At 47.6% G+C, this 15,346-nt stretch overlaps 1 protein-coding gene across 4 annotated transcripts in view; it reads right to left on the bottom strand.

Moving 5' to 3' along the window:
• The window catches only part of ATXN7L1 (ataxin 7 like 1), a 270,996-nt gene extending 256,300 nt beyond the window's left edge, over positions 1–14,696 (bottom strand). For all 4 annotated transcript variants that reach the window (XM_056118265.1, XM_056118266.1, XM_056118268.1 and 1 more), the window contains exons 1-2: positions 14,415–14,696; positions 13,783–13,851 (exon numbers count right to left, since the gene is read on the bottom strand). In XM_056118265.1, the coding sequence (XP_055974240.1) occupies positions 13,783–13,851; positions 14,415–14,595 (250 nt within the window). In that variant the 5' untranslated portion in view covers positions 14,596–14,696. The remainder of the gene's footprint in view (positions 1–13,782; positions 13,852–14,414) is intronic.
• Between the last annotated feature and the right edge of the window lie 650 nt (positions 14,697–15,346).

The raw sequence follows: 15,346 nt of genomic DNA, 5'->3' as shown, positions 1-15,346 counted from the left end.
TGGGGATATTGGTGGTGGGAAATGTACACTGGTAGGGGGATGAGTATTGGGACACTGTATGACTGAATTCCAATCATGAACAGCTTTGCACCTGTGTATCTCATGTTGATTCAATTTTTTTAAAAAAGGCAAAAATAATGGCTGGACCAATGGTACAGTAAAGGTGTTAGCTTTTGCTTTACATGAGGCTGATCCTATTCCTTATGGTCCCCTGAGCCACCAAGAGTAATTCCTGAGTGCAGGGCTAGGAGTAACCTCTGAGCATTCTGGGTGGGATCTAAAAACAAAAACAAACAAACAAACAAAAAAGCAAAATTAGGGATTGAGTAGGTGAGGGAAGTTGGGTGGGAGAGAAAGTACAGTGGGCAGAGTTTTTTCCTTGCACATAAACTGGGTTCAATCCTAGGCACCCCCATATGATTGCTTGAGCACCACCAGGAGTGATCTCTGAGTGCATAGCCCTGAGCACCACCAAATATGTACTTCCCATAACCCCCTAAAAAAGGTACAGATGGTAAAAATTGATGTTGTCTGTATTTTACCGGCTTTTAAAATGGAGACAGACAATATAGGTCTATTAAGATATGTACCTGAAAAACAAGTGCTATGTGTAGCCGGACTGTAAAAGCAGTGACTCCACACCTCTTGGGGAGTAGAATACAGTTTTGAAAACAAGACCTCAGAGAGACATGGAATGGGGTGGGAAGCAATGGAATGACCATAAAGGGGATGATTTGGGGGTGAAAAGGCGTGGTGGGTAGAGCCAGCAGAGCAGGGCCCAGGGGAGTCAGGCAGCACCATGTAAGGACCACGAGAGCTTCCTCAGAGAAAGAGAAGGTGGGCTACACCACACAGAAATAAGGCGGCGGGGGTGGGGTGGGGGGGAGGTTGGGAATTGCACAGGTTAAGGCACGAGAAGCAGAGGTCGCAGCCAGGGACAGAGGAGAAACGTGGCTTGTCCAAAGGCTCACGAGAGACAGAGGGCCTGGAATATGGCACCAAGTGTGGGGTGGAAGGTTTTCATTTGAGGGGCAGCCTGAAAAACTGCACATTGTGGGAAGGAGACAATTCTGAAGTGAAATGCAGGGAATATGGAAACAGGAAGACAGTTGAGAGAGTTCTGACACAAACTAGAGCGCTTTCAGGCAGGCCTAGCCAGCCTGGGGTGGGGCTGGCAGAGGGCAGAGAAATAAACGCTCTGGAGCAGAAACACACACAGACTGAGAAGGCGGAAGGGGAGGGTTTTCTTTTTCTTTTTCTTTTTTCCCCTAAGGATAGTAGATAAGGGGAGATACCAAGACTTGGCCCTGCTGGCGAGGGTCTAGGGGAGTCATCCAAATTGGTGGGGACAGCATACCAGAGCAGGGGGCTGAATCCTGGGTGGAAAAGAGACTGCATGGGGCAGGGACCAGAACTGCCCACAGATCACAGCTGGGAGCCAGGCTAGACAGAGACTGGGGCTGGGAGCAGGGAGAGTCAGTCAGGTCACCTGCAGCAGGCAGAAGAGGCTGAAATGCAGACTCGCCAGAGCTTGGGTGAAAAAGATACAGTTTTCAGGCGTTTGGGGGCAGTTTCTCATTTCACCAATCCCTCAACAATTCCATTTGGAAAGCAAACAGTCCCTTCCCTGGTCCAGGGCTAGGAAATGATCTGAGTTAGTACATAGCAGGCTGTCTTTACGGCTGTCTTTTTTTCTGCTACAACTGAAGGCACTCAGGGCGTACTCCTGGCTCTGCTCTCAGAGATCACTCCTGACAGTGCTCAGAAGACCACGAGGGGCAGGGGTGGGGGGGGGGGGGGGAGAGGGCATGGACAGAACCAGGCTCAGCCACATGCAAGGTACGTGCCCTCTGCACTGTACTATTGCTCAGACCCTTTATAGCTGTCTTCTGATACTCAGGGTTGGGCGGGATCTGAACCCCTGAGAGTGGCTGAAAGATCTGAGGTGCAGGTTCTCTTTGGTCTCATCCTGCTTCTGCCAAAGTTGGCAGGAAGGCCACTGCCCAGCCGTAAGGACTCGCTCCGGGGCACAGAAGCCTCTGGCAATGCAGCTAACAGGGCTGTCAGGGGCTGCTTAGCCAAACAGAGCCAGCCTTATCCAAAGGTGACCTGCTTCATTTCTTCCCTTATTTCCCTTTGTTCCTGCCCATCAGGGAATGATTCTATGACATGGGAGAGACGAGCTCTTGGTGAGAAAATCAGCCTCTGGCCAGCACAAGACCCAGGGCCTTATTAGTTACCTGAGACCCCCACATGGAATTGAAGATGGAACTGAGCAGTGGGGATGATGCCACAAAGGAAATTCAGGCCAAGGGACATGCCTGGACTCTGTGTTTGTGTGTGTGTGTGTGTGTGTGTGTGTGTGTGTGTGTGAGAGAGAGAGAGAGAGAGAGAGAGAGAGAGAGAGAGAGAGAGAGAGAGAGAGCATAGCTTCTCAGGGACCAACCAGGTCATCATGTATGAAATGTTCATGCCGTGGATAATGAAGAGCAGGGGGAAAATAATCGTCAGGAAACAAACATTCCCACATCCCTCATCCCCAGAGGTATTCATCCTGTCACTCGGTGCTTTTCTCAACCTCTCCTGCCCAAGAGGCTTCTATGTCAGTGCCCCTCGCAGCCAGTGACAAGTCGGGCATCACTGTGGGTGAAGAAGGCAAAGGTCTTTCACACCCACTTAGCGGGCACATTGCCCATCCAAAGGCCACCAAAAGGCCACCTCTGCTGTGGCAGGATGGAAAGCTGTGTCATCCATCCTCTGAAGCACTTCACGGGAACACCAACAGGAGCAAGAGGGAAACTCAAGAGCAGCCCGGGAGAGGAGGAAAGAGAGTAAGAGAGGAGAGAATGAGAGTGTGAGCGTGACAGAAAGACAGAGAGAAGAGGAGGGAGAGAAGAGAGAGGAAGAGAAAGAGGAAGAGAGAGGAAAAGAGAGGGAGGGAGGGAGAGAGAGAGAGAGAGAGAGCAAGAGATCACTGTAGATAGATACTCCAGGAGTTGCTTGGCAACCATCTTTGCTAACACCTTCTCCCAAAAAGGAACCATTTGAATCAGCTCCTAAGATTTCCCTGAGGTCAGGATTCTGTCCGCAGTGGCTAGAAGGCGCGGCCTGGCAATGAGAAAGCATTTCTCTGAGGGGAGACCTGGATGTTCAGCAGGCCACTGCTCCCACACCCGACAGCGAAGAAAATCTGCACCATTCCGCTCACAGGACACATTCTCCAGGGCTAGGTTGGCTCGAAGGTGCTGAAACCCGGGAAATGGGCAGCTGGGAGGCAGCATTTCAGGGGGTCCTTGCCCACATGGGCTGAGTTTGCATTAGCAGCTCCTCACACATCTGTGTGTCCTGGTGTGTGTGTGTGTGTGTGTGTGTGTGTGTGTGTGTGTGTTGGGGGGGTTGTATGAGGGAGGGGCTTGCTCCCTGTTCCCCCCAGCCCTGCTCTTTGGGCAACAAGACCCAGAGCTCCAGAACTGAGCCTCGCTCTGGCTGAAGTCTCAGCTATCCTACTTCCCATGGGGTCTCTTGGGGCAAATCACTCCAGCCCTCTGAGCCTCCATTCGCTCATCTCTAAAGTGGGCCGACAATTGAAGCAGCGCCAGAGGACACTCGGGAGAACTAACGGAGGGGATGCATGGCTGTTTCTGTGCCTGGTACTTGGTGAGTGCACAGTGAACTGCAGCTGGGGTTGGTGGGCCTGCCAAGCAGTGCTGTTTATTTAGCCAACAGGGCTGGGAAGTTCAATATACAATCCTGGGATGGTGCTGCTGGGGACCACCAGCATCACCAGCATCACCACCAGCAGCGCTCTGGGGTCTCCAATACTGTACCCAGCAGTGCTTAGGGGACTGTCCTGTGTGTTGCAGCAGGGGTGCAGGGGTCTGATCCCTGACCCCATAGATATCTCCTCAGTCCCAGGACTGCTTTTTTTTTTCTTTCTGGGTCATGTCCAGCAATGCACAGGGGTTACTCCTGACTCACGGACTCAGGCATTACTCCTGGTGATGCTCAGGAGACCATATGGAATGCTGGGAATCGAACCTGGGCCGGGCATGTGCAAGCAAACACCCTACCCGCTGGGCTATCACTCCAGCCCCCAGACTGCTACTGTTTTATACCATAGAAGCAGCAGCTGGAAAAATGGGGTGGGGCAAGGTGTTTGCTTGCTCTGTACGCTGTCAATCCTGGTTCAATCCCTGGTACAACTATGGTCCTCTGAGTACCATCAGAAGTGATCCCTGAGCACAGGCGGATGTGGCCCCAAACCTCGAACAACAAAGATCACAGAAGTGTTCCTCTAGAGCCCCTCCAAATCGACTGATGGAATCTGAACCTCTGGGAGTGGTCCTGGTGTCCGGGATTCTCAGGCTGAGAGGACTTAGAGCTGCTTCTCTTAAACAACACAGAGCGTTAACTCCAGGAAGTATAAGAACTGAATGGGAGTGTCCCTGGGCCCACTCAATTCTATTGATTCCTCCTGACTGCAGCTGGGGTGCTGAGCACTCGTGGTAAGGGCCCCAGCAAGGCCCCACTCTGGACAACAGAAACTAATTGGCTCACTCTTGAAAATGAATAGCTTAATTCTTTCCACTCCCAGCATCTTTCAAGAACAGACGACAGGGGCTGGAGAGATAGTACCGTGGGAATGGTACTTGCCTTGCACGTGGGCGACCTGAGTTCAATCCCCAGCATCCCATATGATTTCCCAAGCCCAACAGGAATAATCCCTGAGCACTGAGCCAGAATTAAGCCCTGAGCACTGCCAGGTATGGGCCCACAAACAAAAAAAAACCAAGGAGACAGGAGACAAATGGAGACCAAAGACACCGCTCAGTCCCCAGGCCCCTCCTGGATCAGTCAGGATGCTCTCTGATCATCCATGTCAATGGACGCTCTGGCCCAGCTGAGAACAAATCCAAGGGCCTGGTCAAAGTATCAATGAGCACAAGAAGGCTTGTCCCACTGGGTGCCTCCTGCAGGCCAGAAAGAAGCTCAATGACTAGCCCTACCTCCCAGAGAGCTGCTATTATTCCTGCTCAGAAAAGGTAGAGGCCAAGATTTAGAGGAGTTATCCGGTAGGTGGCAAGGTAAGATTCAGAGAATGCACTATGCAATTTCCAAATGTGCAAGGTGTGTGCATTTCTTGGTGAGTGGCAAAATATAAGATTTCCTGTGTGGGCGATATTTACAGTCCATGGTGTTAAGTACATACATCCCCACAACCCTGCAACCACCACTATGATGCACCAGCACAACCTCTTCCTCGTCCCCAACAGAAACACTGTTCCCATGAGATACTATCTCCACATTCCCCTTTCCTGAACCCTTGACAACCACCCCCCTCCTAGGAATCTCACACTCTCATATGCTATTTGCCCTTTGGTGACCAATATACTCCTCTAAAGTACCTGACAGCCCCTGGGTCTAAAAGGACTAACCAGGGTACATGTCCCAGTCACTTTTTTTTGGGGGGGGGGGTGTCACACAGCGATGCAGAGGGGTTACTCCTGGCTCTGCACTCAGGAATTACTCCTGGCAGTGCTCAGGGGACCATATGGGATGCTGGGAATCGAACCCAGGTCAGCCATGTGCAAGGCAAATGCTCTACCCACTGTGCTATCACTCCAGCCCCCATCATTGGCTTTTGTGTCCTTCCCTCCCAACCCCAAAGGGGGAGGGGGATGCCAGGAACAAAACATGCCCAAGTGGCTCGTCCACAGATATAAAAGCTGGCCCACGTGGAAATGAATCTGCCACATTTCTGAATCGACTTTGAAGACAAGGACCACAGGTACCTATGAATCAGTAACTGGCAGGGGGGGGGGGGCAGGGACCAAGGCCCCCTGAGGTTCCTCATGAAGTCACAGACCACTTGGCACATTAGGCAGAAGCCCCCAAGAATCAAATCTTCTCTCCCCTTTTGGGTCTCCAATCCTTAGCGTGGCAGTCCTGAAACCAGCCACTTTGTTCTTCATCATCTGCAGCCTCGGTTCAGACACCTCCCAGGGGTAATCAAACTGCACGGAACGCCGGTCGGATCTGCGGCCTGATTTTAAATATGAACTGAAATGCTTAATGCCTCGCCGGGGTGCTCCTGACACCAGGGGCCATGCTGTAATAAACACCGTCATTACCAGCACCGGGGTCTGGGGGTCACCTCCCACCCACAGGGAGGCACACTTGGCCACTCCGAGTCAGAGGCTGGTGGCTCTAACCTTGTCTGAAATTGGGGGAGGCTGTCAGACAAGTCCCAGAGCAGGAGCCCCAGAGGCTGAGAAAATAGCTGCTGTGCTCCGTCCCCTCCAGTCAGAGACATTTTAGTGTTTAGAAGATTCTCTGTTGTGTATTCTCTCTCACATTCTGGGCCGTCACACACATTGTCTCCTCGACTTCTCATCCCCAGCTCCACACAAGGATAATTTCCATTCATCCTACAATACATGTAATAAAGGTCCACATTTTCTAGATATTAATAAAAAAAAAGCATATGGAGCTCATGTGAAATGTTCCTCAGAAAGAAAGCCTTTCTTCATGGAGCCCCAAATCTCAGCAAGGCCTGCTGCCAGGATCTTCAGCATCACCCTGAAGGTCCTTTTTTCAGAGTACTTTCCACAGCTGCTCGGACTGTGAACACGCCCAGGATGGAGGGTCTCACTGCCCTGTGGCCAGCCTAGCCCAGCGCTGCACACGGAGGGCACTTCCCTTACTCCCCTCAAACTGCTGACAACAAGCTGGCAGGAGAGATTCTGACACGAAGCAAGGCACCCAGAGACTTTGAGGATCAATCCTTCTACCCAGGCTCCAGTGGAGAGCGAAGGAGATGCCACTGTCTCACAAATTTGGGCGCTGAGGGAATGCAGGTGGGGGAGGCAAGAGGAAAAGACTTTATGTGTACGTACGATAGCACAGCGGGTAGGGCATTTGCCTTGCACGCAGCCAACCCAGGTTTGATTCCTCCGTCCCGCTCGAGAGTATCCCACCTGCACAGCAGAATCTGGAAAGCTCCCCGTGGCATATTCAATGTGCCAAAAACAGTAACAACAAGTCTCACAATGGAGACGTTACTGGTGCCAGCTAGAGCAAATCGATGAACAACCGGAGGACAGTACTACTTGAATATGTGTCTTTATCACACAAAATACCCTCAGTGGAATAAGGAGGTACACTTTCACTGTCTACCTTTGGAAATTTTTTTTTTGGTTTAGTTTTGGGCCACATTTAGCAGTGCTCAGGGTTTACTCCTGGCTGTGCTCAGGGATCACTCCTGATGGGGCTTGGGGAACCATATGCAGTGTCAGAGATTAAACCCTGGCAAGCTGCATGCAAGGCAAGTGCATTTCCTGTTGTACTACCTCTCTGGCCCTATAAGACATTTTAGAAAACTCAATTAAATGTGTTCAATGTGGTGTGGTGTGCACTGAGAAGGTAGTGTGGATGGTAAGGTACGAAGAGGTACTGGTGATGTATGTGTGTGTGTGTATGTGTGTGTGTGTGTGTGTGTGTGTGTGTGTGTCTTACAGAGATACACATTCTCCTAGAAGACACAGGATAAGGACCTCTCCTAGTGTGACTCTCGGGAAGGCAGTTCCACATCCAGTGTTTCCAAGTGTTGCCTAATAACTCATTTTGGAAAGAGCCAGAGACACAGTTGTCTCCGCAGGAAAAGATTTATGTATATAAACTCATTTCAGAAACATTGACTTTTCAAACTTAAGTGGCTTTGAAAATTCCTTCGCTCTTCTCTCTGCCCGGGTTTCAATGTTGCCCCTTCTCCATGAGCTCCTTGCTCCTGAATTAGTTTGGCTTCCTCATTTCCTCAGCCCTTCCAACGCCTCTTCTTCCTTTTCGTTTTGCCTCCCTTGCACCTTTAGGCCACTCTGTCTCTCCTGTCCTTTCATCCCAAACACTGGGCAAGAGAAGAGAGATGATAACGAAATGCCAAGGTGAACAAATGTTGATGCTTGTGAACCAAAGGGGAGGAAGTGGAGGCTAATGGGGAAGGAAGTTGAAATTAATGGTGAAAATGAAGTTTATCTGTGTAATCTGTGGACTAGCACCTCCTCATCTCCCATTAGCATAGATAACAGAACCCTTCTGCAGCTTCCTGTAAATCTCTACCACTTGTCGCTGTTCCCCAGCGTGGACTGTGAGAACATTTCATTCTTGTCTCAGCTGTTGCCTTTCGCTCCGATCTGCCACCATCCAACCTAACTTCGAAACTCCTAATCCTGACCCTAACACATTTCCATGTTCCCTGCTTCCCTCTCTTGTTCTAGCTCAATTCTACCAGCATCTCAGAAGAGCAAACTCTGACAGCCACTGCAAGGTCTGACCAGCCAATCAAACTGTTCTCAAGTTGGATGCATTCCACCACTTTACCTACGTCAAATCAAACATCTGGGAACATTAAAACACAGACGACAAATGCCTGAAATAACTGGGGTAGGCTTCCAAAAGACCCAAACAAGGATTGATTGAGGTCTTTCTTTTCTGAGAGAGCAGGTAAAACCACTTACTAATCATTTAAAAATTATTTTTAGACCTCCCAGGCCCCAAAAAGAATTCATAAACGCATCTTAGCTACATGCTTAAAAAAGCCTATGTATTTTTTTTCCCTAACAACATGTACTGATGACCATACATTAATTATACTCTACTAAAAACAGTGGTATCATAGAAATTGGTTTTTAAAGATCATTAGTGTTATAAAAGTATGATAAAATGGTTTACTTTAAAAATGAAAATTTAGATACAGTATATCTTTCCCGTACATCACTGATTAGCCCCCATCTGGTTTTATGAATAAGTTTTCTAGCACTTGCTTCATTACTAAATAATGATGATAATCACAACATTTTAAAAGAACAAAGGCAAATATTCATTTAGCACTTACTGTGTGCTAAGCCCTTTGGTATAATCTCAATTAATCCTCATGACAACCCTGTCATTATCGCCATTTTTATAGGTAAGGACACTTACAAGCCCTACTAACCCTGCTCCTTATTTATGAATTAACTTCCTTAAAAAAATAAAAAGTTCAGCTGAAGCCATCAAAAAAGGGGGATGTCTTTTGAAATCACAAAGATTTCCTCAAATTAACCTGAAAAACAGCCTTCAGATACATCTAGGAGTCTAGAGAGAGAAAATTATTTTCAGAGTTTAGCCCAATGAGTGGCTTAGCCTGCATTTTCGATTATCAGTGCACTTCTTGACTCAGATTGGGCTAATGAGGTTTCCAAGTGCCCCTTCCTCCTGGGCAATCTGAGACCTGATGGCTCCAGGCTGACTGAAGTCAGCGTTCTCTGCACTGTAGGGAACAACTCACCCAGGGTTCTGGACTCAAACCCCAGTTTTCTTAGTCTTTTTTTTTTTTTTAGTTTTCTTAGTCTTAAAGGTCCCATTTCATTCACAAACTGCAGCAGAATGTTCTTGTGTATGAGATGTGGTGATTTTTGCCACCAAGAGGTGAAAAAAATGAGAAAATAGAGCCAGTGCATAGTAGTTTAAGGTATTTTTAATGTGAACGCTTGTTTTACCTTTTTTTTTTTTTTTTACATTTCTTTAAAAACAGGCTGTCTGGTGCTGACAGGTAGAATAGTGATGGGGGCATAAGTTTAGAAGACACCCAACACAAATTTGAAACCACAATGGTTTCCCCAAACTTCTCTGGATATAGTCCTAGAGGCCCCAGCACCACCCGAGTGGCCCAGTTAACCCCCCATCACAAGGCCCATGCAGCACTGCAGCATTAGGCCCTAGCACTGAATCACCAACCAAGCTGAATGAGAATTACTGGTGGAGGCACCCCAACTTCCTGAGCATCACCTGGAAGGCTAAAAAAAAAAAAAAGAAACAAAAATCCAAAGGGCTGGAGAAATAGCTCAGTGGCAGAGCATTTGCCTTCCATGTGTGAGGTTCTGGGTTTAACACCCAGTACTATAATAACAACAAAACTAGCCTGTCAGGAACATACATGCATTGAGTAGAGCAACGTAGGTTCAGTAGTCTCAAAAAGCCCCTATGGAATATTTAATCCCACTCCTTTACAAGTGAGAGAATTTGCCCAGAGAAGGGAAATAGTGTTCCCAACATCAGAAATGGGAACATACAGGGCTGGCCCAAAGCCATCAGATTCATCCAAGTATGACATTAACAAGACCTTCAGAATCCAGGGTATGATTTAACAAGGTTCAAAAGAAGTATTCTCTTCTTCTTGATTGTAATTTGGTTCTTCTTTCTTATTTTTAAATTAGTAGGTGAGGGGTGGGGGGAGACATATACCCAGTGGGGCACTGACCCCAGTGCCACACTTACAAATGTTAGAATTCTATTAACATTTTTGACAAATATAGGTAGTGAATTGAAATAGAACACGTTGAAGAAACTAGGAATGGAGAAGGAAACTATACTACTGTCAAATTATTCAGAAAGTCCATCCTGTATTTTCCAAACTTACAGTCAAATAGAAGCAGAAGGTAAAGGATCCTATCTGCCCTTGTTCAGCTTAGTCTATAAAAAAAAATACTCAGTGGCAACAATACTCACAGCAGAATCATTCACTGTAGCCAAAAGGTGGAGACAACCACATGACCATCAACAGATGGCAGGGTAAACAAAACAGGGTAGGTACACACATGGAATACTATTTAGCTGTAAAAAAGAATCAAGTTCTGCTAGATGCTACAACATGAATCAGGAAAAATATTATGCTAAGTGAAATAATCCAACATGAAGGGTAACACTGTATAATAAATAAGGTATTTAGAAGAGGAAACTTTGGGAACAAAGCAATAGTCCAGTGGGAAGGGCATCTGCCTTGCATGAGACTGACCCGGGTTTGATCCCTGGCATCCCACATGATCCCCTGAGCACCTCCAGGAATAATTCCTGAGGGCCGAGCCAGGAATTAGCCCTGAGCACCACTAAATGTGATTCCAAAACAAAAGGAAATAAGAATAATAAGAGGTGACTTCATAGAGACAGAAAACAGAAGTTATCAGGACTAAAAGGAAGAAGGACTAGAGAATCACTATAGAACATGTACAGTTTCTGGCTGGAGGATAAACATGTTTTGGGAAGTCCAGAGTGAGGATGAGTGTACAGCATCATTAATGTCCTAAAGACTGCTGAACTGTATACCTTATATGGGCTAAAATGGTAAATTTTAAGTAACATTTATTTTATTAACAAAAAAGTCATATCATAATCTAGATTATACTTTTCCATATCACTTTTCAAAACCAATTAAAATATTATTATGTCAGATTCTAAAATTTGAGAAATTGAATGTATCTTAATTACTTGTACTTTGTGATTAAATTTTTTTACTAATGAAAATGTAAAAATAAATCTAGATTATAATCTTTCATTTCTCAGTTAGAATTCCATGACATGTTTATTTACTCATTGCTCTAAAAGCCCGAATTTCATCCTAGGACCTATTTACTGCCAATACACCATGGTCAAATCTATACTGATCAGTCAATGGCACATTCACACTTAATACACCATGGTCAAATCTATACTGATCAGTCAATGGCATGTTCACACTTAAAACATTCTGGGACTCGCAGTGACTTAATCAGAAATACAAACCCTCCCAATACCTTCCACAGGTGGATTCCAACAAGAAGGCCGTGACAAGGCTTAGGACACTTGAAATCCTGAAAACCTCTGTAACCTAACACCTTAACCCAGAAGCTAGCTGAACCCTTAAATTTCCCAAAAATATTTAGCATATGTATAGTCTATATATAAAGAAAATAGTGTTCATATACCAGGAAGATTTTCAAGAATTGCTAATCCAATTCTGCTCCACCAGGTCTAGGAACAAAGAGATTTCAGCCCATACTTGGCTATTTTGGCAAACTCAGCAATTGCACGTTACACTGAACAGTGGGTATCCTTAATGCAAATGCATATAATTAGGAGCTAAATCTTTGTACCTTCATGGGACAAAGGACATAATAAGCAGGATATACACTTGTAACTTCTGAGGAAAGGAGAGCCTTTCATTTTTCCTTAAAAGAAACTATTTCTCATAAGGCATAGAGAATCTAAGAACAAGAATCTTTTGAAATGGAAAGGAGGACGCAGAATATAAATTTTGTATGGTATAGTCATAATCTACCAGTCCTGGGTCTGAGAGGTGCCAATACCATATACCATGATATTGGTATGTGATATATACCATCTACCCATGACTTCTATTCAACTCAAATTTAAAGGTTTTCATAAACTCATTTTCTTTTGTGGGAAACTTTTTCATTGTTGGTGATTGGATAGCCAAGTCCTATAAGCTTTTAAAGATCTCTCAAGAGTTAGTGAAGAAAAGCAATCTCTAGAGGTACCCTCCACTGGCAACATGCAGACATTGAGCCCTCATAAGCTGCCTCTTGTGATAAGTCCATTTGACATCATTCCCCTCTGCATTCTAAAGACATACATCAAGATCACACTAAGATGTTTAGGGGCAAACATTTTTAGAATAAGGTTTCATTCCCAATCACAGTGCTCAATTAGCAAAAACACTACCTAGACAAAGACCCTTGAACATGTATCCATTTAAATCCCCATGCTATTTTTCTAAAGCACAAAATTTCCCCTCTCCAGAGGAGCACAGAGAACCAACAGTGTTGGGTGTCAATTAATAAAATGAAGTCCATCACTCCAAGTGGGTTTTAGCTGCCTTCCCTGGTGATATCCAGTATAGGAGAAGGACATTCTTCAGGATGTAATACCCTCTCCTCCAATCACATTGGCTGAGCAATGCTCTGCTGGCCTACTTAAGGCTCAACTCCTTCAATACTTCCCACCAAACTCTTCTGCCAGCCTGTGCCTTCCTCCCACCTCAATTTTAGCCAACCATGCTCACAAGCCATCAGTAAGTAAATTACAATTCAAAGGAACCCGTCCATTTGTTCAGCAGAAAGAGAACTCTGGAGTTGCTCCATCTGAAGCCCATAGGCCAGAGTTACATATGGCAGGCTTGCAAATGTGAACAGGATATGATTTATTTACGACAACCATGTGTGTGTGTGATGCTCAGTACCAGCAGACTGTGGCTTTTCTTGCCTGCCTTGGTCTGGGACAACCTCTCTACTGACTGTGTCCTATTCATTTGGGCACTGGATTTTCATGCTGGGAAAACAGGGATGGACCGCTGACTTGGTGGAGGGACAAGGGGTGTGGGGGGGTGGGCTGTAGGGAAGGGTGTGCACTTTCAGACACCCCTATCACCATATAACGATCTAATCAAATGCTCTGTGGACCAAATGTGACTTCGTGCAAAGGTTTGCCAGGTGCAATCTTGGGGGCAGAGTGGGCCTTGGGGGGAAGGAGGGTTGGTAGAGAAACAGCTGTGGGAATGACTGGTCAGTGTGGTTCATTCCATTGTTGAGCCCTTCCTCACAAGGAAGGCGAGGGTGTTTGTGAAGGCTGCTCCAGTCTTCAATCCAGAGACATCCACCCTTCCCCACCCCCATCATTTGGTAAAGATGCTCCAAAGACCAATGGCAGACAGGCATCCAAATGCAGACTCCAGTTGAAGTGCAGGAAACTTCTGCCTACAACCTTCTCACCCCTTTCTCGCCATCCCACCCCACCACCCTAGTTGTATTTAGACTTTGAAAGAAGTTAACATGAATCAGTAGTCACCTGGGCATGCTGGATTTTTGACAAGCCTTAGTCACTCTGTAGCCAGCAGAACAATTCACGCTTATATTCGAAATCCTATGAAGATTCTAGCACACATGCTAACACTAAAATGCCAGTAGCTCCACTTACCTTCTTTATTAAGCCTCATAACCTCCCTGCTTTTTCCACCCTCTTTTCCAGCCTCTTCTAAATCTACATCTGCAAATGAAAAAGAAAAGAAGAAAAGAAAATTAAAAAAAAGAGGGGAATTAAAATAAAAAGGTGTGGAAGGGGGGAGTGAGCCAAAGTCAAGGGGGGAGGGAGAGTTTATTTGCAAACAGATCGATATATCCATCCTGTCTATGAAAATCTTTTCCCAAAATTGATAATGCAACATTTTTTTTTCCTCCCAAGTTCGGGTTTTCCATCTACCTGGCCCAGATAGGTACCCCAAAAAACTATGCAAGCAAGCAACAGAGTATCGCCTTTTAAACCCACACACGGTGGGGCTGGGAAAGCCCACCCCGCAGGCTTCCACCGGGAGCCGAGCACAGACAGACAGACCAGACAGACAGACAGCGCTGGCAGCCAAGGGCCTCAGTGCACTGATGGTCTGTGTCTGTGTGTATTTATTTAGCGAGAGAGAGGCAAAAGCATGGAGGACGCTGGGGGCCACTCTCTCTCTCTCTCCAACACACTTTTTTTTTTTTCCTCCCAGTGGCTCTAGGTGAATGGAAAGGTTACAGGATAATAAAAGGAAGAGGAGGCGGTGGGGTTCTTACTGTCCGAGCAGTGTAATTTGGCGGCGTCGATCCAGGAGGACCAGGGTTTGCCCAGAAACGCCTCCGGACTGGGCACTTTGCGATCCAGTGTCGCCATTGCTCTTCCTTCTTGTTGCTTTTTCCCTGTTCCTTCGGCAGCAGCAGCCGAGAGACACGGGATTCGAGAACGCTCCGACGTCATCTTCGGAACGTTCCGACATTGAGTGTTCTGAAAGGGGGAGGGAGGCAGGGCCGGGAGGAGGAAGGCGGAGGAGGAGGAGGAGGAGGAGGAGGGGGAGGAGGAGGAGGAGAGGGAGAGGAGGGGGAGGAGGAGGAGGAGGAGGAGGGGGAGGAGGAGGAGGAGGAGAGAGCGAGCGAGGAGGAGGAGCCGGCGCTCGGGCCGGGCGCGCTGCGTGTCGCGGCCGCCAGGGGCAGCAGAGAGCCGCCCGCCGGGGAGGGGCCGCGCGCGCCGGCTCCCGGGATGGGCAGCGGCGCGCGGGCGCCGAGATGCTGCGCGGAAGGCGCCGGGGCAGCCGCGCTCCGGGGGAGCCGGGGTGTGCGGGGCGACGGCCGGGGGTCTGGGGTTTTGTGTGTGTGTCTGTCTGTGTGCGTGTGTGTGTGCGCGTGTGTGTATGTGTGTTGGGAGGGAGGGGGGACCTCGCCAGAGGTCCGGAGGACCTAGGAGTGCTAGGGGGGCGTAGGAAGGGTGGGTTTTCCTGCAGAGTTGTGCCCAGAAGACGGAAAGTTTTTGCAGAGAGCCTTTCCCCAGCGAGTTTCCTTCTCTCGTCGGGTCCCCAGCACCCCACGACGAGGCGCAGCCCCCGGCGACGATTCCCGCGACTTAAGATTCCTGCAAAAAAAAAAAAAAAAAGGAGCTGCACCCGCTTCTCCCGACGTCGATCCCTTCCCCAGGACAGGACCCCGGCGCCCTCGTCTTGCGCGCACCACTCCCT

The sequence above is a fragment of the Sorex fumeus genome, unplaced genomic scaffold, assembly GCF_029834395.1.
Source record: "Sorex fumeus unplaced genomic scaffold, SorFum_2.1 ptg000037l, whole genome shotgun sequence".
Classification (NCBI taxonomy): Eukaryota; Metazoa; Chordata; class Mammalia; order Eulipotyphla; family Soricidae; genus Sorex; species Sorex fumeus.
This window is presented reverse-complemented; position numbering and strand designations above follow the sequence as displayed.